Genomic DNA, 27,125 nt, shown 5'->3' on the forward strand with positions numbered 1-27,125 from the left:
AGATTGTTGTTCTGGCACTACCCAACGAAATTCTCGATCTCCATTCTGACTCATCATTTCCAGTTATCCGGCCAACAACAGTGGTGTTGCCAGTGAATTTGTAGATTGTGTCGGAGCTGACCTTAGCTATGCAATCAAGGATGTACAGGAGATAGCAGAGTGGACTAAACACACAGTCTTGAGGTCCCCTGTGGTTGATAGTCATTACGGAGGAATGGATCTTTACCGATTCACACCGATTGGGTTCTGCTGTTGATGAAGTTGAGGATCCAGGTGCAAACAGAGACCCAGACCCCTTAGTTTGGACGTGTTTTGTGGGTATGATGGCGTTGAACGCTGAGCTGTAGTCATTGAGTAACAGCTTGATGTAGGTGTTCTTATGGTCCAGGCGATCTAACAGGGAATGGAGGGCCAGTAAAATGGCATGAGATCTTTTGCAGGATTTAAAAATTGTCAGAAAGTCTGCGAAGTAAAACAGTTGCAACTATGAAATATATGAATAAGGATTATTTCACGATTTTCAATGGATTTTTAACATTTTACTTAATTGAAACAATTCCAGACACTCTGGTGTCAGTATTAAGCATAAATCTCACCTTGAGCCTTGCCATTTTTTAAATAGTAAAAAAAAATTGAAAATGCTGGGGTGGGGGGGGGACATCAGTTGGAGCCGGAGAAACAGAGTTAACTTTTCACATGACCTTCAGTGTCCATGACCAGATGAGATTTTGGAAGTCCTCAGAAATGCTTTAAAACAAATCCTATTGCGTTTGAATGACTCCTGGGGATTTTTGTTCTTTTAAAGTGTCTGATTGCAACCTTAACGCCCTGGGTTGGCAACACAAACTTGACCAAAAAATAGTGTTATTGAAAGAAACCTTCACATCTTCCTGTTTGGCACAAGCGGGGCCTCGAAATCCGCCAAATGTATCGGTAATGAGTTTCATGCCCCTGTGAACATTCACCGACTTCCTTCGGGATGTAAACCAATGCATGTTAAAATATAATGAATTGATTTCAATCTCAACCTCTTGCTCCCTCTCACTAGACGTTCACCGTGTGTCTCCTACCCCTTCTTACAAACTCAGCCCGTTTTCTATGAACTCTTTTCCGCATACTTTGTGACTTGGCTGCTTGTTGACAGCAGTGAGAGGGGTCGACGCTTGAGGATTTTCAAGGTGAACATTGAAATGAAGTGTTAACTGATATCAGGGCAACGGGGGCTGGGTTTGGATTCAGCTCGAATTTAAAGTGAGCATGGAACTTGTTCTTTTTGTTCAAAGTTTCTCAGTGGGTCAATGACATCACTGGGAGACGGGAGGGTGGGGGGCGGTGAAATAAAACCTCCCATTCCCCATGCCTCTTCCCGCAGGTAGCACCCGTCCCCGGGACTGGTTGCCTTTCCCCAAGCAAACCCCCTTGAAACCGAAATCATTTACCGGTGTCTGAAGTGCGATCGCTTGCCTTGTAACTCAAGCCAGACCGTATGGATGACTCTCTGACTCTCTCAAGGTAAGAGAAACTTTTCAACTCACTTCGAGACTTGGACTCGCGTCTTTGAAAGTTTCCTTTGTTTCTCGTGATGGCAATTCTGGAACCCCCAGCCCCGTCCCCGATGTATTGCATCTGATGCCCTGATCTCTGCTGTTACGGGACTTCATTAAATTGCCAGCGTTTGACATTGCAGAACATTGCTTGTTTTTTCCTCTCTCTCCAGAGGGGGAATTTCGATTCAGAATTGTGTCCAACGTGAATACCGGCCTATCAACTTTTTGTTTTAAAAAGAAGTGTTCTGCAAGTTTATTAATGAATCGTCCTGAGGGATTAAACCTCCTCGTTTGGCTGTTTGAGCTCTGATTTGTTTATGTCCTGTGCAAGGACAGGAGTGAAAAAGAAGTGGCCACAATACCGCGATTTCCTCCCCCCCCCCCACCCCTTTTCCTCATTTGCTTTGTGCGAGAATCGAGTTGAATGAAAAAAGAGACAGGATTGCAAGAAAGTCTCCTCTTTCTGCAAGAGTCCTGCTTCCTGATTTGAATGGGTGCGAGGACTGGATTTCTCTGCCGTGTGCAGAAGCGTGGAAATAAAGTTAAGTATTACGACTGTCAACTTTTTTCTTGAACCATCCTCCCTCGCCAACATAAAGCTTTAGATTTCAGGTTTTTTTAAGGAAAAAAAAATGTTTGGTTTTGGTTTCCTAAGGTGGGCAGCAGTTTTCTTTTTCTTGCTTTGGTTATTTCAAAGTTCTCTGCAGCCAAAGTGGTGTTTTGGAACTGTGGTCAGGGTATATTCTATCGGAAACAGCCATTGCCAGGGTACACTGATCGAAAATTGGAAGAGCGCATCTTATTTCTTCTGGCTAGCCCAGAACCCAATGGGTTTTCCAAGTTTTGGTACCACTACCCCCCCACCACCACCACCACCCTTTCCCCATTGGGTTCAACAGCCTCCATCTGACTTTTCTCCAAACCCCACCTGCCCCCTACTTTCCTTGTCTCTCCACCTCCTTGCCTTCCTGTCCTATCACCTTTTGGGACCACCCAACACCCACCCTTCCTTCTCCCTCCTCCCACCGTCTCCCCTTCCCACTTTAGTCTCACCGAAGAGTCCCAACCCAAAATGTTGACCGATTATTTCTCTCAGTGGATCTTTTTGTTGACATGTTGGGGGCAAGGTGACCGTTTACGCACTTTTATCTTCTAAAAACAACAAGGATGGCCCCACCACTTGCCTTAAGTAATGCTGGGTTCAAAGTCTTGTGTTGGTTAGCTCCTTCACGAACGTGAGATGGCACTTGTCCACATAAAACTCATCACGGTTGGAAAAAGATAGGTTGGGATGGCAGTAAAAGTCCAGACCACTTTCAAACAGCAGGCACACCACTGAGACAGAGAAACAGAACTACCGTTAATCAAGTTGCAGTCAAAGAAAATAACTTTATTAGTTGGGGTGAAATAATATGAAGAAAAATATAATACTGAGAAAAGTACATCTGTGGTTTATTTAAAATGTTTTATTTCTTGCCAACAATAATTTTTACTTGTATGGCACTTTAAAGTGGAAAAAGATCTCAGTTACTTTGTCAAACTGAAATTTAGCTGGAATTTAAATTGCTCATTTACTAGTTAATGTTGTTTAGTGGGTAAATGACATTAGTGAAGATGATCAGGGGGGAGGGAGGGGACAGTTAAATAGTACATCACCTTAATAGCCATGCCTCCCCAGGATTTGCCCAAGCATCATCAAACCAAAAAATGACAGGCATCCGGGGAGATGTTAATTCAGTTGACAAACATATGGTTGAAGAATTAGAATTGCATTACAAAATGCTTAGTTAGATGTAAATTGGATGCCTTGAGGCTTGGAATTAAATGTAATTTTTTTTTCAAAACAGAAGGTTTGGCATGTTTATTTTCATATACTTAAAATATGTAGGCACATGGCTTACTGACCTCTAACTGTTAATATAATTTTTAAAGTTAGAGATAAAGTAGATCATTTTATTTATAGGGCACCTTCTGATTTTGTTTCTTTCCAATGTTCTTTACAGCCAGACAAGTACAGTACCACTCCGACTATCTGAAATGGTCGGGACCGGACCTATTTCGGAAGACTGAATTTTTTGGATAACTGGTCATTTTTTTTAAAAACAGCCCCGTAGCAATAGCAGATCACTTGTATCAGTGTTTAAACCACAACAAACAACAAGGGAAGGCTTTTAAAGTATGAAAATAATGTTTATTTCTCACCAAAAATATCCTGGCCGCTGCCGATCTCTGGCACCTCCTCAGTGCTGCCTCTAATCACCGAGACCTCCCAACCGTGGTTGCTAATCCCCGACATGTCCCCACCTCTGCTGCCGATACCTGGGGAGGCTTCCTGGGCTGGTGGAACACTCACTGGCAAGTCGGCGGGCTCCTGTCTCCCCATAGGCTCATTCCAGCAGGGGCTGTTCTGGCTTCGCATCCTGGTTCTTGATGATGGAGCTTAACACAGACCCAGTTTTCACCTGTGCACACTCCCCCTCCCAACTGCCGCCAATGATCACTGACACCTCTGCACTGAGGTCCTGCTCCTGCCTGGGAGTCAGAGGTCCCCGCTCCTTCCTGGGAGGCCACTCTCCTTAATGATGCCAGGACAAGGGATTCTTCCGACCGCTTGCACCTGGGAGAAAGTGGCGCACAGTTTGAGAGGGAGACTTGGAGAGAAAAGTCAATAGGGAAAGGTAAAGAAGAAATGGAAAGAGAAAGGGGAGGGAGTTAACTGAAACGAGAACAACTGATGTTCTAATTTCATGTTGGGTGAATTTCTTTTACAACCTGTGAGGTCAGTTCAGCTCCAAAAAATTTCAGAAAACTGAGGATTTCTGATTCTTTCGGATATCCTCATTTATCCAGAAGTTTTCAGAGGTGAACAGACATCACTTCCGGATCCAAATAATTTTGGATAAATGAGGATTTTCGTTAATCTGATTTTGGATAATCGGATTTGTACTGTACTTCGATTTTGAAATGTTGTTCCTGTTGTTACATAGGCAATACAACTACCAGTTTGTGCAGGACACAAGGGGAAAGAGGTCATTGTGGATAAATTATCAAGCTGGTATACCTGAGTCCCGAATGAAGTGGATGCTGGAATCTGAAGCTAAACTCTAATCTGCTGGGAGGAAGTCAGTGGATCAAGCAGCATCAATGCGAGAAAAGGAATGGTTGATGTTTCCAGCCGAAACCCCTCATGGTTTCAGCCAAAACACCTATTCTTTTTCACCCACTGATGCTGATTGACCCGTTGGAGTCCCTCCAGCTGAGTGAAAACACAGCATCCATAGGAGATAAAGATATATTATTGACGTTTCAGGCCTGAGCTCTTCTTCATGTTATGAAGAAGGAGGGATCAGGCCAGAAACGCCAGTAATATATCTTTATCTCCCCTGAACGCTGGGAGACCTTCTGAGTTCCTCCAGCATTTCTGTGTGTTTTTATTGCAATCACGGTGTCGGCTGACATTGGTGTTGCATTTCATATTATTTTTAGCACATTAACAATCTAGGACACACAAAATCTTCCAGAAGTATTGCTCCATGTAGATAGCAAAATATTTATGGTGGTGTGTGTATTTTAACAGGTGTAAACATGAAATTTTCTTTGTTGATGAGCCACTGCAATCTGATAACTAATTGCTTGGCTCAAATCTTTGGTGTCCTGCCACATCTAGCTTTAAGTGGCAGCACCTGGTTACTTGAGAAAAGTAAAGGGAATAATGGAGATGCTGAAGTACAAATGGGATTCCTTTTTAACCCACAGTGTAAAATGTCCTGCAATGAACATTCTCCATTGGATCTGATATTGCAGAATGAAGTAAAGTACAAGCAGGGAAATATTGAGGTAATAATGGCCTTAGTAAACAACACATACCTTGTTCACGACAATAAATTCTGATTCCTTAATAAAAAATATGATTATTGAGATGATGAAAAAAAGGGCTAATTTTGATGGATTGAGAACTTCAAAAAGCAGGCAACAATATTTGACAAACAGTATTCAGACATGCATCTAACACAGTAACAGACCTTTTCAGCCCATGAGCTCGAGCCTCCCAATTAACCTTCAATCCCGGTAAATTTTGCAACAGTGGAAGGAAACCAGAGCACCCAGAGGAAACACGGGAAGAACGTACAAACCTCTTACAGACAGTGGCAGATTCGAACCTGGGTCGCTGGTGCTGTAACACTGCCACGTTAACCGTGCCGCCCCATTGTTTATCAACAGTAGGAAACATTTGAAATGTTGAACAGAGTGCACAAAAGAAATATGATCTGCTAAAGGTGGCATGGCTAGTGTAGCCATTAGCGCAACCCAAATGATTGGGGTGGGGGTTCAAATCCCACGCTGTCTGTAAGGAGTTTGCACACTCTCCCGATGCCTGTGTGAGATTCCCCCGGGCGCTCCGGTTTCCTCCCACCGTACAAAACATACTGGGGGCTGTAGGTTAATTGGGCAACATGAGCTCGTGGGCCAAAAGGGCCTGTTACCGTGCTGTATGTCTAAAAAATATTACTCATAACACTTGATAAATGAAGACATCAAATAATAATTGAGGAAAAAGCCATTCAGTAATTGCAGTGACAACAATGGACTACATGGTAAAAAAAATTAGAATGGCGATAAAGGAACTTTGAAATTGAATAGCCAAGAATTGTAAAAACAAATTAAAACCATTTTATAAATTCTACTATTTGGGGTGTCAATATTACTGTTAAAGGAAAGAGAGGCCGATGTCGCCTGGTGTAAAGGAGATGGGCAGCTATGTTACATAATAGAGCAGATGGACACAAAATTCAGTGATGAAGTAGAAAAATGGGACCTATTAAGTAGATGAAGTAAACAGGGGATAAATAAAGAATTGCATCACATTTTAAAATAATGAAGGGAAGAGAAAGAAGAGCATTATTTCACATGCTTAAATCTATTGGGAAATAATGCCAGTTAATACAATATTTTAATATGTACAGAGAATTATAGGTCAGTGAGCTTAATGTTAAGAGCAGGTAAAATAATGGGAAAATGTGCAGTTAAAGAATGGCTTACCAGCTGACTTAGGACTGAAACCTAGAAGTGGAAATAAACGGAAGTTATTCCCATGGCATTGGCGTGCCACAAGAATTAGCGTTGGCACAATTCTGTTTAGAATCTGGAATTTAAAAAAAACACACATTAAATTTGTGATTGTTGCCAAATTGAGGGGTTGGGAAAAAGTGATAAGCATTCCTGATCAGAATTACAACAAAAGTGATAATACACCTATAGAAAGGGAAGTAACATTCAGACACATGTTTCAATCACTTGTAACTTTTTATTAACACACGGGAAACAAACAGGAGAGGACGTTAAATGGTACACAATTACCAATTCACAAAGGCGATTCGACCCAGCTCACATGCTCCCGGACCCCTGATCAGTGAGAGGTGCAGCTCTACTGCAGGCATTGATCTATCGCAATACTACGGCTCAGGTTCAGTGTAGTGCACATCTTACCCATGGCCTTTCCAGCAATATCCACAGTAGTGACCTGGCATGGAGCGGTGTCTGAGGCTTGGACCTCGAGGCAGAGAGAGAGAGAGAGAGAGAGTGTGCTGGTACTATATGCAGTGCTAATCTGCCAATAATGCCAGGTGATTTGAATAAGCCAATGGCAAGGTGTGCACTAATGGGTGACCAGAGTCCAACTTTGATTGACTGTGTGATATGACTTCTGAATAAGTTCCAGATGGGGAGGACTACCCATGATACACACATTCCAGACAGGCAGGGAGGTCACGTTCCTCCACACACAACACAGCATAGAAGATTACAGCACATGTTGCTGTGTTGACCCATTCATACTGCAAAAAACATTAAACCCTCCCTACCTACCTCATAACTCTCTTATTTTTTTCTCTGTCTAAGAGTGTCTTAAATGGCCCTAATATTCCAGCCTTCGGTACCACCCCTGTCCTCTTGTGTTTGTTACTTCTGCCCTGGAAAAAAGGTACATCCAAGCCTCTCATAATCTTGTAGACCTTTCATACTTCACTCCAAAGAGAAAAGACCTAGCTTTGCTAACTTTACCTCAAGACATATTTTTCAATCCAGGCAACATCCTGGTAAATCCCCTCTGCACCCGCTCCATATCTTCCACATCTTTCCTGTTATTTAAACATTTTAAATTTAGACATACAGTATGGTAACAGGGCATTTCGGCCCATGTACTCATATAGTTTAATTTACACCCAATTAACATCAACCCCCAGTACGTTTCGAATGGTGGGAGGAAACCGGAGCCCCTGGGGAAAACCCATGCAGACACAAGGAGAACGTACAAATACCTTACAGACAGTGCTGGATTTTAACCCCAGTCTTGCACTTTAAAGGCACTGCACTAACCACTACGTCATCTGTGCCGCCCAGTGAGGTGACCAGAACTGAACACTGTATTCTGTGTGGCTTCTCCAGTGACTTATAAAGCTGCAACATTACCTCATGACTCCTGACCTTAATCCCCCAAATAATGAAGCCCAACATACCATAGGCCTTCTTAACCGTCCTATCAACTTGTGCAATGACCTTAAGAGATCTATGGATTTGGACCCCAAACTTACTGACCCATTCCTCTACTTCTTCATCCAAGATTCAGGCCTGAGCCCTTCTTCAAAGTATGTAGCATTCAGGCATTGACAGATAAGTGGTACATAATATTTGTCATTAAAGTAAATGGCAATGATCACCTCCAAAAAAAAAGTCTAACCACCAAACACAAACATTCAATGGCACACCATTGCCGAGCCTCCCTCCATGAAGAGAATAGAGGGATGGGAAATAGTGCTGAGATAGAAGATTAGGCAGGATCTTGATGTATGCCAAGTCAGACTTTAAATGCCAGATGGTTTATTTCAACATCCAGGGAACCACCACTGATGATAAACTTGACTGCCTCAGCTAAATTCAGTGTCTACTGGGAATCCTGTGGCAAGTGATTTACCTTCTGAAGCCCCAAATTCCTTTCTCTATCCATAAGGCCTCTCTCAGAGCCTTGATGTAATACTCTCCATTTGCCTCACTGAGTGTAGCATTCTCTAGAAGAGTGGTTCTCAACCTTTTTGTTTCTACTTACATACCATTTTGAGTAATCCCAATGCCATCAGTGCTCTGTGATGAGTAAGGGATTGCTTAAGGTGGAATGTGAGTGGAAAGAAAGAGGTTGCGAACCACTGCTCTCCGGAAAGTCCCTTTATTCAAGAAAGATCATACTGACGTTGAAGGCAGTCCAAAAGAGATTCACTAGCTTAATTCCTGGGTTGAAAGGGTTATCCTTTCAAGTGACTAAATCTTAGAATACATAGATCCATAAGGAGCTAGAGTCAATTATTGAACTGTTTCCACCAGTGGGCAAACAAGTTTCATAGTTACAAGATTAATGGAAAGTAATTTAATAGTGAAGTGAATGGGAACTTCTTCTCTAGAGAGTGGTGAATCTCTGTAAATTTCAATTCAGATTTCAGATTTATTGTCAGAATACATACCTGACATAACATACAACCCTGAGAATCTTTTTCCTGTGGGCAAGGCAGAATTAGTGAATTCTGGAGAAAGGATACATTTGAGCTACAAAAAAAGTTAAGCAAATCGAGTCCTGGTATAAATTGGGATTGCACTATGAGGTAGTGAAAAAGAAAACTGTACTCAACGTACCCATGTAAACAAATAAAGAAATGTAAACAACCATGCAATACAGAGAGAGAAAAAAAATTAATAAAGTGCAAAACTAAGGGTCTTTCAATGAGGTGCTTAGAAGGTAAGTATTTAACAGGAAAGGTAGTTGGGGGTGGTTCTGCAGCCCACAGAGAATTGGCGTGGGTCACTGGTGCAATTTTTGTTAATGGTGTGGAGACAAGATCAGTGAGGATGTTTAAGAAGGAAGCAGGTAAAGTTTTGAGAGGTCAGGAATGTAGGGCTATAGGGAACTGGCATGTAAAAAAGATGAAGCCTGGGGCAGATTAGCCATGATCATATTGAATGTAAGGGAAGCCATGAGGCGTCAAGTGACTGACTCTTGCTCCGATTTTCTTAGCTTCTTGTGACACTATTCGGGACAAAGCAGCCTGCTTGCTTGCCATGCCACCCACCATTAAAAACATTCATCTCTATCAACACAGCGTCTGGAGTATGTGCCACCTTTAAAATGCACTGAGGTTACTTATCAAGGCTATTCAGACAGCATGTCTCATACAGTAGATAGGGTAAACAGCCAACACCTTTTTCCTGGGGCAACAATAGCGAATACCAGAGGACAAGTGAGTGGAAGAAAGTTTCAGGGAGATATCAGAGTTAAGTTTTTTTTAAACTCAGAGAGCAATAGGTGTCTGGAATGCATTGCCAGGGGTGGTGGTGGAGGCAGGTATAATAGGGAAATTTAAAAGACTCTTAGTTAGGCACATTGATGTAATAAAAACAGATTGGGAAAGTGAGATTGTTGTGGATTAGATTTATATAGCTTGGGACACCATCAATGGCCTGCACTGTGGTGTAATGTTCTATGTTCACCCAAGACCTCTACCATGAAGAAGAGCGAAAACACCATGCTCCTGGTAACATCATCACCTGCAAGTTAAACAACCATCCTTACTTAGAAAATATTGATGTTCTTTCATTGTCACTGAGCTAACTCCGGGAGCTCCCTGCTCAACTGTTATTTTGCCAGAAAGACTGCAACAGTTTTTTCTTTAAAAAGAGTCCTTCTGAAGGACAACCAGGAATGAATAATAATACTGTACTTGCTCATTCTTGAAAAATAATAAACAAATAGCCTCTATTGAACCTTGGTTGGAAAACTGCATGAAGTTTTGGTCACCGTATAATTAAAAAAATAAATAGAGGCGCTGGAGAGGGTTGGAGAAGATTTAAAAGGATTGTGCCAGAGATATGATGATATACATAACAGGAAAAGATGTACAGACTTTGGTTTCTTTCCTCTTTGGCTGAGAGTGATATAATAGAGGCCTTTAAAGGTTATAATGATGTTTTCATAGAGTGGTTGCAGAGAGCACATTTTTATTTTAGGGAAAAGACCTAAATAGAGGGCATCGATGGAAAATAATTGCCAAGAAATCGAAAGGGAAACATGAGAAAGAACTTCCTCAGCCAAAGTTTGGTGAGTTTGTGGAAATGTGGTGCAGCAAATGTTTCCATGCATTTAAGAGGAGGTTGGACCAGTTTATGAGAGAAAAGGGAGCAGAGGGTTAGGATGATAGATTTAGCAGGACTTGGGAGAAGGTAGGAATGGATCATTAATGCTGGAGTGGATTGGTTTGGTTGAATTGATAGTAAATAATACCTAATCCTATTTTTAATCCTCCTTTCTCATCAGACAGCTCAACTCCTTTAATATCTAAAGACATCAAAGATTCATTGTTATTTATGAACAGAAATTTCTTCTCGGTTATGAATAGCTGAGCTTTTAAGTTGAATTTGTGACTCCTCGTTCTAATATACCCCAACTAACAGAAACACCATTTCTATCAATCCCGTGAAATAATCTCTCAGAAACAGTAGAGAATATAGGCCCAGACTTCTCACAGGCAATGAGGATGCTGAACGACCAAATGAACTGCTCACATTAACCACCTGAGACTTTCATATTCATGAAACAATATTTATTTATTTGTATATATGAATACTTGTGCTGTTTGTCTGCAAGTGTGTTGTGCCTGGTTGTGTGTCTGCATGCTTTGCACCAAGGACTGCAGAACGCTTTTTTGTCACGTTATACTCACGCAATCGGATGGCAAACACTTTACTTGACTTGATGCAATCTTACCTCATAGTACAATCCCAATTTATACCAGGACTCAATTTGCTTAACTTTTTTGTAGCTCAAATGTATCCTTTATCCAGTAGGGAGACAATGTTCTACGTGTAATGCTACATGCAGCCTTTACTCTTGTATTCAATCCCTCTTTCGGAAAAGAACAACAGACCATTTGCCCTGCTAATTGCTTCCCTTATATTCATATCACTGCTCAGTGATTCACATAGGATACTCAGATCCCTGGAAACACCACGATCTTTTACTTCCTTTTATCCTACATTTTTATACTTTTCTCTTTTTTTCATATTTTGCATGCCATGCAATTGCCCTGTTGATTATCTCATTGAAACCTATTTGCTGTGGCAGCCCTTTACAGCTACCCCACAGGGCCTCACAAAATGAAGGACGAACGTGATGATCCAGCAGGCTGCATGAGGCCCGCAGCGCTGCCCTCCAATTGGTCACATCCAAAAAGAGCTTAACTGGCCTATCAGGAAAAGCAGATCACAAACGCACCAATCAGTACTGAGAGGGATTTGACCACACCCCGCAGCTTGAGAATAAAAGCAGGGCTGTGAGCCCAATAAAGCTCAGTATTAACTACACTCAACTGGGGCTCGTGTCGTTCTTTTTGGGAAGAGCGTGTTCTTTCTGAGCTAACCTGCATACAGTTATAACTTCTCCTGTGCTATAGGCTCTGCAGAACCATAGCTTGTAACCATACATTGTAACCTTTTGTTTAGTCACATCAGCACTCAGTTTAGCATTATCAGCAAATCTATTGGAAATATTATACCTGCTTAAACATAAACATTGAAATTTTGGAACCCTGCAGCTGATCACAGCACCCCGACCCAAATTTAAGTTCTTGCGAGCCATCATCTCAGAGGCTCTTTCCTGGACCCAACACACCAATGGCATCATGAAGAAAGCACGTCATCACCTCTACTTTCCTCAGGAGTTTACAGAGGTTTGGTATGACACCAGAAACCCTGGCAAATTTCTTCTGATGTGTGGTGGAAAGTGTGCTGACTGGCTGCATCACAGTCTGGTATGAACACCGATACCCCCGAGCGTAAAGTCCTCCAAAAGGTAATGGACATAGCCCAGGACATCACAGGCACTATTGAATACAGCTAAAGGGAATGCTGCCATCGGAGAGCCGCAGCAATCATCAAAGATCCACACCACCCAGCGCACGCTCTGTTCTCGCTGCTGCCATCAGGAAAGAGGTATAGTTGTCACAAGGCTCACTCCATCATGTTCAGGAACAGCTGCTACCCCTCTACCGTCAGACTCCTCAACAACAGACTCAATAAGAAACTCATTTTATTGAATATTTTATTTTATTTTTCACAGACTCATAAAATTCAAACCATATAATCATTTTTTTTAACATTCATGTAACATACAGAGTCGGTATTTATCCCCCTCTGCAAACTCTTCACCCCCCCCCCACTCCTACCCGCACTTTCGTACATATAAATCAGAGACTCATTTAAGGACTCTTTCTTGTACACTTCATTGATTTTCTTTTTGTTCTCTTTGTATTGCAGTCAATTCATTTAACATTCATTATCTGTTTACAGTTATTTGTTTGTTTACATGTTTTACACTGTGTACAGTTTATTTTTTGCACTACCAATTAGTGGTAATTCTGCCTTGCTTGAAGGAAAAAGAATCTCAGGGTTGTATGTGATGTTATGTATGTACTCTGACAATAAAATCTAAAAATCTGAAAATGGTTTGTTTATTTGTAGTCTGTTTTCTATCCTTTAACCAATATTCTGTTAATACCAGTATAATAACCTCTTATTTGGTAACTTGTTGAAGGTTTTCTGAAAGTTTAAATACAACATATCCACTGGTTCCCTTTCTAGAATAATTGAGTTTTATAGCATGGAAACAGGCACTTTAACTCAACTTGTCCATGCCAACCAAGATGGCTTTCCAAGCTGGTCTGTTCACCTGCATTTGACCTCTTATCCATCTAAACCAGGGGTGGGCAATCTTTTTTTTTTTTAAAACTCACATTCCACCTTAAGCAATCCCTATGCTATAGGTGCTCTGTGATTAGTAAGTGATTGCTTAAGGGGTATGAGAAAAAGAAAAAGCTTGAAACCAGTTTTAATCATATCTGATTGATTTGTTATGTGCACGGTTTCATAACTCCAAAGCAGTGGTTCTCAACCTTTTTCTTTCCACCCACATACCACTTTAAGTAATCTCTATGCCATCAGTGCTCTGTGATTAGTAAGGGATTGCTTTAGGTGGTATGTGTGTGGAAAGAGAAGGTTGAGAATCACCACTCTTGAACCTAATTGTTACTGAAATATTTTGCTTGAGAAAAATTGTCATTGGCCCATTTCCTTTGGAGTTATGAAACTGTGCACATAACGAGTCAATTAGGTACAATTAAAAATAGTGGTTTTCAAACTTTTTCTTTCTACCCACTTACCTCCTGAAGCAATCTCTTACTAATCACAGAGCACCTATGGCATAGAGAATACTTAAAGTGGTATGTGAGTGGAAAGAAAAATGTTGAGAACCATCACTCCAATGGAAATTGGTACTTTTTAATTCTAAGACTGTGCCCTCTTATCCTGGAATCAGCCAACAGGGGAACATCTTATTTACCTCCACTCTGTCCAATCCATTAATCATTTGAAATGTTTCGATGAGATCCCCTGTCATTCTTCTATATTCTAATGAATAGAGCCCAAGAGCCGCTAGGCGTTCCTCATATGTTATTATTCTCATTCCTGGAATCATTCTGGTAAATCTCCTCTGTACCCTCTACAACTTTGCTATATCCTTTCTAAGATATGGGGCCCATAATTGCACACAATACTCCAAATGAGGTCTCACCAGTGGCCCATAGAGTCTCATCCACACCTCTTTATTCTTATACACAATCCCCTTTGAAACTAATGCCAACGTAGCATTTCCCTTTTTTTTAAACCACTGATCCAAGCTGGCAGTCAACTTTCAAGTTATCCTGCATGAGGACCCCCCAAGTCCCTTGTACTTCTGAGGTTTGAATTTTCTCCCCATCCAAATGATAATTTGACCATTTATTTCCTCGACCAAAATGCACAACCATATAGTTCTCAACATTATATCACACCTGCTATTTCTTCGCCCACTCTCCTAAGCTGTCCAAGTCTCTCTGTAAGCTTTCAATTTCTTCTGCACCATACTCTACCACCTATCTTCGTGTCATCTGCAAATTTTGCCACGAAACCATTTAATCCACAGTAAAAAGAAGTGGCTCCAAAACTGACCCTTGCGGAGCATCACTCAAAACAGGCAACCAAACAGAATAGAATCCCTTTATTCCCACCCTTTGCTTTCTGCCTATCAGCCAATGCTCTATCCAAGCTATTATTTTTCCAGTAATTCCATGTGTTCTCATCTTACTTAAGCAATCTTTTATGTGGCACCTTATTGAAGGCCCTTTGAAAATCCAAATACACATCATCCACAGCCTCTCCCTTGTCCTCAAAAAAATTCCATTAGGTTGGTCACACAGGATCTTCCCTTCATGAAACCATGCTGACTTGGACCTATCAGGCCATGCACCTCGAAGTGTTCCATAATTTCGTCCTTGAGGATCGATTCCAATATCTTTCCAACTACCGAAGTCTAGACCAGTGGTTCTCAACCTTCCCTTCCCACTTACATACCACCTTGAACAATTCCTTACCAATCTTCTTTGGCTTGGCTTCGCGGACTAAGATTTATGGAGGGGGTAAAAGTCCACGTCAGCTGCAGGCTCGTTGGTGGCTGACAAGTCCAATGCGGGACAGGCAGACACGGTTGCAGCGGAAAATTGGTGGGTTGGGGTTGGGTGTTGGGTTTTTCCTCCTTGCCAATAACAGAGCACTTATTGCATAAAGAATACCTAAGGTGGAATGTAAATTTTTAAAAAATGTTACCCACCCCTGGTTTAAACCTTTTTTAAAGGTCACAATTGAATGCCCCTCTGCCACTTTCTCTGGCAGCTATTCCACTTATCCACGACTCTCTGTGTGTGCCCTAAATCTGTACCCTCTGATTCTCTATCCCAGTCAAAGAGTTTTCTACTCTGGAATCTCAACAATCTCCAACAGATCATTCAAATTATGATCTCCCCGTCATAAATATGTGTTGTCTCTACCCAATCTTATCATTTTCCAGTCCTCTTATTAATATATATAGTAATAATAGTTTTTAGTATTTTCCAAATTCAGTCCAACATTCCCTACTTCATTTCTCTCTCCTTTCTTAAATAGTAGTTTTATGTTAGTTTTTATTTCAGTCTTTAGAACTATTCCAGAATCTGTGGCATTATGGAATTTTAGACGAGGACAATCGATGCAACCATCATCTCCGCTCATGATTATTTCAAATCCTTGGAATGAATCTCCTTGACTTTCAGTTCCATTGATTTCTCTAAAACTATTTCTAAACTGTTGTTCATTTCGTTCACCTTTTAATTTACTCTAGACTTGTTCTGTACCATTTCCAGAAGTGAAACAAACAACATATTTATATAATATTCCTGCAATTGCTTATACTGAGCACAAATATAATTTGACACCTTTAAGAACACATAGTTTTTTTCCTTTTTATAACCCCATAAAAGTTTCTATAATCTGTTTTCAGATTTCTCACTATCAATACCTCGGTCCTCCTATACTGAAAGTGGACATTTCCCAAATATCCAGGTTTATTGCCTTCGGTAATGTTGCTTTAGGCAACATTAAAAAAACCTTTACCTTTGATGTCGCACCATCTGTAAGCATCAGTTAGTTGTTAATTATAGTTGGGCTAATTTTCCTGTTTGGACTTTGTGCTGAACGTAGGTAGTTGTCATAAAATACATATTAATTGTTTAAATGTTACCCATTGCTTATTTACTCTTGTCCCTTTCTGCACTCTAAACTACTATTGGATGTTTACTTCACAAGATAAAGGAACAGAAGTAGGCCATTCGACCCATTGAGTCTGCTCCGCAAATCCACCCTGAGCTAAACTGTTATCACTTCTATTTCCAATTTCCTGCCTTTCCCCATATCCTTTGATACCTTGACTAATTAGATACCTGTCAATCTCCTCTTTAAACTCCCTCAATGACAGGGCCTCCACAGTTGTATGTGGCATCGAATTCCACAAATCCATGACCCTCTGGCGAAAGAAATTTCTCTTCATCTCCGTTTTAAATGGGTACCTTCTAATTCTAAGACTGTGTCCTCTTGTCCTGGATTCACCCACCAAGGGAAACATCTTATTCCCATTTACTCTGTCCAATCCTTTCAGTATTCAATATATTTCTATGAGATCTCTTCTCATTCTTCTATATTCCAATGAATATATTCCAAGAACCTCTAAACATTCTTCATGTTAGCCCCTCTATCCCAGGATTTGCTGCCCTGGTAAATCTTCTCTGTACTCTCTCCAACATTTCAGTTACGGGAAGAGACCACTGAAGCTCGGTCTGTTCTCGCTGGAGCAGAAGTTATGAGGGGACATGACTTTTTTTTAAACTTTATTCATTCAAAAAACAAATAATATGACATATACAGCAATTAAACATGAACATGAATGTTTTTTTTATAGAAAAAAAAGAACCCCACCCCTTCAGCCAACTCTCCTAAGGAGAGCCATAAAAAAAGAAAAAAGAATATTAAAGAAAAAGTTAAATATACATATTAAAATCTAATCAATATAAATTGAAATGTAAATATTCCGAGTATAACAGCCACTTATTAATAAAAAAATATAATTATCATGTGAAGCATACATAATTTTTTCCATTATTAAACAATATTTCATCTCATTATTATATCAATCATATCAATCATATTTGTATCTTTCCACTTACTAGCAATACATTTTTTCTGGATCTAAAACTGTTTTAATCTTATACAGATATTCTAAAAACGATTGAATTTTCTTCCAAAAAGATTGTATATGTATTCTTAACCAAACAGCATGTAAACAAGTTCCAACCGTATCACCACATTTAAAACACAAATCTGATTCATGAAAACCATACTTTTAAAATTTTTCAGGTGTTAAGTATAATTGATGTAAAAAGATTATAGTTAATCATTGCATAACGAGCATATATCAATCTAGTTACGCTATCATAACAGATATCTAACCAATCATCTTCGGAAAAAATAAAACCAGTATCTGCTTCCCATTTACTTTTAGATCTATCCCAACCCTTTTTATCCATACCATCCTGTAATATTTGATACATAAATGAAATATAACCCTTCTCTGGTACCTTCATAAGAAAAGTCTCAAATTTAGTCATTTTATGTAAAATCATATCTCTACCAAACATACATCTTACCAAAGATCGAATTTGATAATAAAGAAATAAAGAGTTCTTATCAATACCAAAACCTTCCATCATCTGATTAAAAGATAAAAACTTACCCTCTTTAAAACAATCTCCCAAATTTTTCACACCTTTAAATCTCCAATGCAATAAACTTTGATTATGTATTGAAAAAGAAATAAGTTGATTATTATACAACGGAGTCAAAGCCAATAATTTAACCCTAGAGCCTATGATTTTATTTTTCTTTATCCATAACTTCTTTAAATGTTTTAGTATAGGCACATTATATTGTTGTAACAAATTTATATTCCACCTAAACAAAAACTGATGTATTTCAAATTCAGAAATACTTGCCATCTCAATTTTAGCCCGACTAGGAGGCTGTACTAAATCCATCAAAGAACTAATAAATTTAAGTTGGGCTGCCTCATAATAATTTTGAAAATGTGGTAAATGTAGTCCCCCTAATTCATATTTCCAAGTTAATTTATTCAAAGCTACTCTCGAAAATTTACCCCTCCATAAAAACTCCCTAACCATTTTATTCAAATCTCAAAAAAATTTTTATCAAGTAAATATGGAATAGATTGAAACAAATATTGTATACGTGGAAAGATATTCATCTTAATTGTATTTATCCTTCCCATTAAATTAATAGGTAAATCTTTCAATTTAATCAAATCAGTTTTAATTTTTTTCATTAATGGAGCATAATTTAATTTATATAAAGATTGATAATTAACATTCAAAATTATACCCAGATATTTAATTCGATCAGTCTACTTCAAATTAATAATATTCTTATAAACTGAATAATCTCCTTCACTTACCGGTAATATTTCACTTTTTTCCCCAATTAACTTTATATCCAGAAAGACGTCCATATTGTATTAAACATACCTTCAAGTGTAAAAGTGACTGAGCTGGGTTTATTAAATACACCAATACATAATCAGCAAGTAAATTAATTTTATACTCCTCGTCTAAAACTTTCATACCTTGTATCTGTGTATTTTGTCTTATCAACTGTGCTAAAGGTTCAATCACTAACGCAAGCAAAACTGGTGATAAAGGACAACCGTGACGAGTTGATCGAGTTAACTTAAAAGATTCCGAAATCAAACCATTCGTCAATACTCTAGCTACCGGTTTACTATATAGAGCCCTAATCCAACCAATAAAAGAAGGAGCAAACTTAAATTTCTCCAAAACTTTAAACAATAAATTCCATTCAACTCTATCAAATGCTTTTTCTGCATCTAAGGATATCATCATCGGGTGATCTAAAGATTGTCAAAATCTATTAATCAAACTAATCATGCGCAAAATGTTATCTGAAGCATATCTATTCTTTATAAAACCTGTTTGATCAATATGAATCAACTTTGGTAAAAATTTAGCCAATCTATTATTTTATAATCATTTAACAACAAAGATTCTTTCAAAGGATCTCTATCATTTTTAGGAATTACTGTAATTAAAGCACTAGAACAAGACTCAGGTAATTCATAATGTTCTCCAACTTGACGTTCTTCTTTGGCTTGGCTTCGCGGACAAAGATTTATGGAGGGGGTAAAAAGTCCACGTCAGCTGCAGGCTCGTTTGTGGCTGACCAGTCCGATGCGGGACAGGCAGACACGATTGCAGCGGTTGCAAGGGAAAATTGGTTGGTTGGGGTTGGGTGTTGGGTTTTTCCTCCTTTGCCTTTTGTCAGTGAGGTGGGCTCTGCGGTCTTCTTCAAAGGAGGCTGCTGCCCGCCAAACTGTGAGGCGCCAAGATGCACGGTTTGAGGCGTTATCAGCCCACTGGCGGTGGTCAATGTGGCAGGCACCAAGAGATTTCTTTAGGCAGTCCTTGTACCTTTTCTTTGGTGCACCTCTGTCACGGTGGCCAGTGGAGAGCTCGCCATATAATACGATCTTGGGAAGGCGATGGTCCTCCATTCTGGAGACGTGACCCATCCAGCGCAGCTGGATCTTCAGCAGCGTGGACTCGATGCTGTCGACCTCTGCCATCTCGAGTACCTCGACGTTAGGGGTGTGAGCGCTCCAATGGATGTTGAGGATGGAGCGGAGACAACGCTGGTGGAAGCGTTCTAGGAGCCGTAGGTGGTGCCGGTAGAGGACCCATGATTCGGAGCCGAACAGGAGTGTGGGTATGACAACGGCTCTGTATACGCTTATCTTTGTGAGGTTTTTCAGTTGGTTGTTTTTCCAGACTCTTTTGTGTAGTCTTCCAAAGGCGCTATTTGCCTTGGCGAGTCTGTTGTCTATCTCATTGTCGATCCTTGCATCTGATGAAATGGTGCAGCCGAGATAGGTAAACTGGTTGACCGTTTTGAGTTTTGTGTGCCCGATGGAGATGTGGGGGGGCTGGTAGTCATGGTGGGGAGCTGGCTGATGGAGAATCAGATACACACAAAGATAAAGACTACAATAGGCTTTAATCCACAAAGACTTTCATAGAGCCAGGGTGGCTGTGGCTGCAGCTACTCTGAGTGAGGCCTCCGGCAGTTTATATCCAGGAGGGTGATTGGCACCCGACCGGGTGGAGCTTGATCCATTCAGGCCGACTGATTGACAGCTGGCCAGGTGTTGTCCTGTCCCCTTACACTCCTGCAGGTACAGAGGTTTCCCCCTGCAGTAGGTCAGTGGTGTACGATCACAATGTAGATTTAGGCCAAGATGTAAGAAAAAAAAAGGCGAGATGCAGGGAGACGTCTTTTCATCTTGAGTAGCAAGTCCTGGAATACACTGCCTTAGAGAGCTATCAGCATTTAAGAAGTGTCTAACTTTGCTCTTAAATTGATTGGGCAGAAGGCCAAATGCTTAGGAATTATACAAATGGGTTTGACGTTGGACATAGAGAAAAGAATGGTATATTTTCATTCTCTATTTCATGGCTCGAAATACACCGTAAATTTATTCTCCACTCTATTATCATTAACTTGGTTTGCCCAAACTGTACATTGATTAAATTCCCCAATAACTATTGTAATTCCATTATTCAAAGTAAATTTAATTTCCTAATTATTTTGTGCCCTACATTAAGTCATGTCAAGTTTATTATCTTTTGATTGCACAAGTACACCCTGATGAAACAGTGTTCTCATTAATACTATTCTGAGGGAATCTGTACACAACACTCTCCGATAATTTTTTCCACTTCAATTGATTCTGTATCTTAACTTCCGGAGCTTTGATCCTTTGACTCCAGCCTTTATCCCATGATCTTTGACCAGGACTACTACTCTCCCTTTTCTATTTTGCCCTTCTGTTTCAAAGGTTAATTCCAAACCTTGGTCACTTTACAACCATATTTCTGTAATGGCTTTTGGATCATTGATTCAACTGTCTTGCTATGAATACCCTGCTCTAATTTTAATTGGAGCTGTATTCGAGTGTTTTCTCCTTTCCTGATAGACTTTAGTTCAAATTTATTATCATTTGACTGTATATATAGAACCAGACAAAACAGCATTTCTCTGGGCATACATATACACACTATACAGCACATGAAAATCACATATATCCATGCAGACATAATTTAAAATGAATAGCACAATATTAATTAGTTATCATTACCCCATTTTATATCTGTTACATTAGGCTTTCTTTCTAACTTCACAATTTTTCCTTCACCAATTTACCTCCCTCACTCTTTAATTTAAAGCCTCATATTTTGATTTGTAGGAGATCAGTCCCAACTTTACTCGAGCAAATCCTCTCCCAAGTGTTCCGCTTTGTCCCATCACTGGTGGTAGTGTTCCATGAATTGAAATCCACTTCTCCTGCATTAAACTCTGAGACACTGTCTGACGTTATTGAGCATGCAGCTCAAATATTAAGACAGAGATTGCTATCTTCATGTTCTTCACTTGGATGATATTTCCCCCGCCCCCCACCCCACCCCACCCTCATTGGAATTTCCTGTATCTTTTTGACATCCACATGGACCAAGACAACTGGCCCTTTCTCTTTCTAACTTGACATATCGTAACTGTTTGCAAAGAATCTGTGCATGTGGTTGTACTGACCTCTATTGCTCAATTTTCCCTTTCGTTCTCCCACTTGTTCAACCAAATTGCAACCAGTGTATACGCCATGCACTTTCTGCTGACATCCACATAGACCACAGGAATAGCTCAAGAGCTTGATAATGCAAAGGCGGAGATTCCTTCAGTGCTACCTGCTGAATACCTATTACTGCCTCACTCATTTTCATGTCCACCTGAACCTTGAGTGACTAGCAACCCACGACTTAATCTCAGGTGCACGGCATACTCTCAAAACAAATTGTCCAATTAACGTACTCCCCACCTGGTGCATTTATGCATCTGAATCAAAGAACTCTTGAGTTGCAAGCACTTAATGCAGATATAATGATCACAATGGTTTATATCAACTGCCACCACTACAAAGGTAACATATTATTTGCCCTGTCACACCTTCCTTAATTTTTGTGCATTTAATTCATGAATATCATTTATTTAATTATTTAAATAGAGTTTCATTATTGCTCACACATGACTGAATTTTACAATTCATAGGCAGTACACACTGTGTTAGTAGAACCATATACTTACATTCCCAGGTGCCACAAGCATTGAGTCAGCTGATTTTAGTTAACTAGCTCAAGCTGGTTACTCAATTAACTGGGAGACTAGCAGGCTCCAGGCTATTTGTCTACCCCTTCATTGTTATCCATTACAACTGAAAACTACACATTTAAGAAAATCTAACATTAAACCTTGACTGTCAAATGAAATCACTCAATGGCTCACCAAAGTCTACGATTCATAGACACTGTATATAAGAGACGTTGCACAAGGTTAGATACAATATGCTGGGCCTCAGCAAAACCCGCAGACTTATTTTCACAGACACCTTTCCCAGGCACACACCAGCCTGTCTTGGAGAAATATCCTTATTTATTCAATGCTGCTAGATGCAAATTCTGGAAACGTCTGAAGCCAACAAGGTGTTAAGAGTGCCTTTACCAGAAAGGCTGACACGGCTCAAGAAGGCTCGTTGCCATCTGCTCAAGGGCAAATAGAGATTGAAAATAATGCTTGTCCTGCCAAGAACATTGAATCCCATAAATTAATTTGAAAATAAGTCCATACCAACACAGATAAATTATTGCCAGATGAAGTGCTTCCAAGTGATGTTGATTAAGAATTAACATTAGCCCCATGGTAACAATCCTGCTGTTCAGTAACATCGTGTCAATGTGTCTTTCACATCTGGGATGTTAAAAAGCCTCAATTTGGCCAAAACTGGTGTGATTATCAAAGCACTGTATTGATTATTGATTTATCTGTGTATGCCATTAGATATACTGTGCCACATTCAGACTTCCTGTCTTGAAATTGTTTCCAATTTTGGTCATTAGTTGTTGTCCAATTACAAGTTACCTTTAAACCTGATCTTACATAAGTGCAGTACTTTCAGCCACCATCAGTCGCTCATTCAGCCAACCAAAAATCCCAAATGCCGGAAACCTAATACAAGAACAATGTGGTGACACCAAGTTAATCGGCATGTGAAACAGAAAGCTAGGATATCCCCTTGGCCTTGAGCCTTCTACAAAACTGAAATTGTCAGTCTGGGAATCTTCTAAAACAGCCCCACCGGGGCACACCACAACTTGTTTGAGAAAGCAAAGCTTGCATTCTTGGACATGTCTTGACTTGTATCAAGGACTACATCTGAACTGTACTACTTGCAATGAAGTTTCAAACAGTGTTTCTTCGATCTTCTGATGCAAATTCACCTCCTCGTCTTTTCCGAATACTGACCACTTTTAGCATCCATGCATGTTATTACTTGGCAGGAATGCTCTCACGGTGAGTTATTTTTGAAAGTCAACTATTTTAACGTAACTGGTAGGATCCTTGTCGCAGGTGTCAGAAAATTATAGCTTCAAGCCCCGTTCCAGAACTTGAAAATACAATCTGAGCTTTCAGTGCAGTTCATTACTGAGAAAGTGTGTGAGAGATACTGGGTGAGATTTTGAATCAAGGGTCCAAAGTGGCTGAGAGATTTACAATATCTCTTGGGGAAATATCAAAAGCAGATGAAAGGAATTCTGGTGTATGGCGATGCATTGGAAAGGTTTGATGATGATCCCTTCGGCTATCAGGAAAAAAGGGATCATTGAATATTGCTTATGAGGTAATTTTTAAATAATTAAGAGATGACTGTGGAACGAGTTTTATAAAAAAAAGATTTGAGACAAATTGGTCGCCTGTTACAGGAAGGATGTGAAGGCTTTGGAAACGGTACAGAAGAGAGTTATCAGGATGTTGCCTGGATTAGAGGGCACTATGGGGAGAGCTTGGACAAATGGGTTGTTTATTTCTGAAGCTGTGGTGCGCTGTTAGACAGAATCAGACACACACAAGGTAAAGACTGTACAACAGGCTTTAATCCACAAAGACTTCCATAGAGCCAGGCTGGCTTTGGTTGCAGCTACTCTGAGTGAGGCCTCAGGAGTCCAGCGCAGGCTTATATCCCGGAGGGTGATTGACACCCGACCAGGTAGGGCTTGATCCATTCAAGCTGACTAATTGACAGCCGGCCAGGTGTTGTCCTGTCCCCTTAAATTCCTGCAGGTACAGAGGTTGGCCCCTGTGTACCACCGCAGAAGTGCCGGAGGCTGAGGGGTGAGGGGAAGGGGAGGGGAGCCCTACTAGAAGTTAATCGAATTCTGAGAGGCATTGCAGGGGAGAGACAGTCAGAAACTCTTTCCCAGGTTAAAAATGGCATCTATTAGAGGACAGACATTGAAGGTGAGTGGGGAAAGTTTAAAGGAGATCTTTTTTTTCCCAAATTTTATTTTATTGGCACATGTAAGAAAATTGCACACGGAACCAAAAATTCTATATATCAAAATCAACATTCAGAAAATCCCCCAAAGAAAGTGAGAAAAAAAAGAAGAAAGAAAAAAAAAATAGACTAATTAAAAAAAAAATACTGGATATTACCTTATGTATAAATTATAACCTAATTATTCTAACACTTATGTTATTTATATTTAAATATAAAGTATATAGTAAAATAAAACACTACTGTGTAATACATAGCACAATCAAAATCTAAGTATATTTATATATATGTATTAAAAAAAACATACAAATCTAATAGAGTAAAATAAAATGAGATACATTAAGGTGAGGCTGGGGAGTGACAAAGTTTAAAAGAGACCTTGTGGGGCAAGTTCTTTTACACAGAAAGTGGTAGGTGCCTGGAACAGGCTGCTAGGAGTACCGGTGAAAGAATATATAAAAGTCATGTTTAAAGATATGTGAATACATACGCAATAGAGGGGAATATATCAGATGCAAGCAGCTGAGATTTTGTTTGGTTTGGACATCATCTTCATTGCCGACCTTGAAGGTCGATTGAAGGTTCTTGTGCTGTATTGTCCTTTTTTTAAAAAATTTTCTATGTCACACAAATAACTGGAGTCACATGAGTGACTGCAAATGCTGGAATCTGGAGCAAAGGCTGGAGGAACTCAAGGAATGGCCAGCATTTCGGGTCAGAACCCAACCCAGAATGCTGATCGTTCCTGTTTGCTCACTGATGCTGCCCGCCCCACTGTATTCCACCAGTAGCTTGTTTTTTGTCGCAACGAGCTAGGTTAGAAATGAGTTATGGATTCTATAGAAATGGAATTTTTTTTATTGCCTTGCTCTAGGTTAGTGACATTTGAGGGTGAGTGAGTGTAGCACTTCAACTGGATCACTTCCTTGTTTAAAAAAAAATCATGATACACAAGAAGTGCTTCAGAAATAATAATCAAATTTATAAAGAACGGGATACGCTGGGTTTGAAATTGAAATAGAAAATGCTGGAAATAGTCAGCAGGCCAAACAGCATCTGTGGAAAGAGAAACATGTTAACGTATCAGGTCAAAGACCCTTGCAGTCTCCAAAACGGTGTCCCCTAGAAGAACGTGAGGAAAATAACGATGTCCTTGCTCGTTTCCAACTGATCTCTCTCTGTAAATCTTTAACTCTGCACTCTGGGCTGTGTTTTTACAGTACATGGGTTGAGTTGAACAGCTCATTAAGCACATTTTTTCGCTATACCTCAATATACATAACAGTGAACTTGAATTTAATACAACAGGCAAAGTACTCACCTTCAAATCCGACAGCCCACAGCATGCAGATATCCCTGTATCAAGATTTGGCCCAAATTGTAACGCAGGTACCCGTCCTTGGAGAGCCCAAATTTTGTCCCAAGCCCCAGAGGCATATTTTCACTCAGTTATATAACTTCCCATGTGTCTAGTCAAACCTTACAGCTTAAAGGGTATGTATGTAGAGCTCATGTAGCACTCTTGGCATCCCAGATTAGCTCCATTCAATTTTCTGGATTCGATCACAATGTCGGAAACCAGCAGACCTCTCTTATGCTGTGATTAGTAGAATATACACCATTCTCAGCATATAATTGTTCCTTGGGTTTGGGGGAAGTTGGTGTTGCTTCAAATTAGTATCCTAATGGCATGGAGAATCACTGAAGGTCTTCCATGGTGATGGTACCTGTGGCTGGTCCCTACATGATAAATGTCAGTTCTCTTTTGTCCTGAACAAGCTGGGTATTTTTAATAAAAAATAGTAATGAAGTATTTTTATAATCACAGATTCAAAATAATATTAGTGTACATGTGTACATTTTCTTTCCAATTATCTTTTTTTTCCTGCTGTTATCAGACTCCTGAATGAAACTCAAACGAATAAAATTATGTTACACAAGAAAATCTCCAGAAGCTGGGTTGAGTGAGTAAAATTATGTTCCCTTTGCTCTTTACCAACTGATCTCTCCCTGCACTTTTGAACTGTGTCTAACTTACGGTACTATGTATGTGTGCCTTCCTGGAATGCTTGCCAACCAAACTTTAGCACTGCATCCCGGAACATAAGGTAATACCATTTGCATGGGACTTTTCTATTTTGGAAATAAAATTAACCAATTTAATTTAATTGCTTAATGGCCTAGATAAAACAAAGATATACAGTGCCCTCCATAATGTTTGATACAGACAGGTTTTTTTTCCTTTATTTGTCCCTGTGCTCCACAGTTCTAAATTTGTAATCAAAAAATTCACATGTAATTAAGTAAAGTATAAAAGTCTGCAGACACCATGGTTGAAGTAAAAAAAAAACAATAATGCTGGAGAAACCCAGCAGGTCAAACAGTGACCTTTATATAGCAACGGTAAAGATACAGAACCAACATTTCAGGCTTCAGCCCTTCATCAAGATATAACACAAAGAAGGGCTGAAGCCTGAAATGTTGGTTCTGTATCTTTACTGTTGCTATATAAAGGTCACTGTATGACCTGCTGGGTTTCTCCAGCATTGTGTTTTAACATGTAGTTAAAGTGCACATTCCAAATTTTATTCAAGGTTATTTGTAATTATTTTGGT

At 39.8% G+C, this 27,125-nt stretch overlaps 1 protein-coding gene across 8 annotated transcripts in view; it reads left to right on the forward strand.

Moving 5' to 3' along the window:
• Positions 1–1,144: 1,144 nt before the first annotated feature.
• kcnj15 (potassium inwardly rectifying channel subfamily J member 15) overlaps positions 1,145–27,125 on the forward strand; it is a 47,321-nt gene continuing 21,340 nt past the window's right edge. For 3 of the 8 annotated variants that reach the window (XM_069888897.1, XM_069888900.1, XM_069888899.1), the window contains exon 1: positions 1,185–1,512. Coding sequence is in view for 4 of the 8 variants with exons in the window: in XM_069888899.1 (XP_069745000.1) it covers positions 1,487–1,512 (26 nt within the window). In the remaining 4 variants the exon portion in view is untranslated. Of the gene's footprint in view, positions 1,513–23,198; positions 23,529–26,408; positions 26,475–27,125 lie in introns of those variants that run through there. The other 5 variants (XM_069888896.1, XM_069888895.1, XM_069888898.1 and 2 more) reach the window with 5 other exon arrangements.

This window comes from Narcine bancroftii, chromosome 7, assembly GCF_036971445.1.
Source record: "Narcine bancroftii isolate sNarBan1 chromosome 7, sNarBan1.hap1, whole genome shotgun sequence".
NCBI lineage: Eukaryota > Metazoa > Chordata > Chondrichthyes > Torpediniformes > Narcinidae > Narcine > Narcine bancroftii.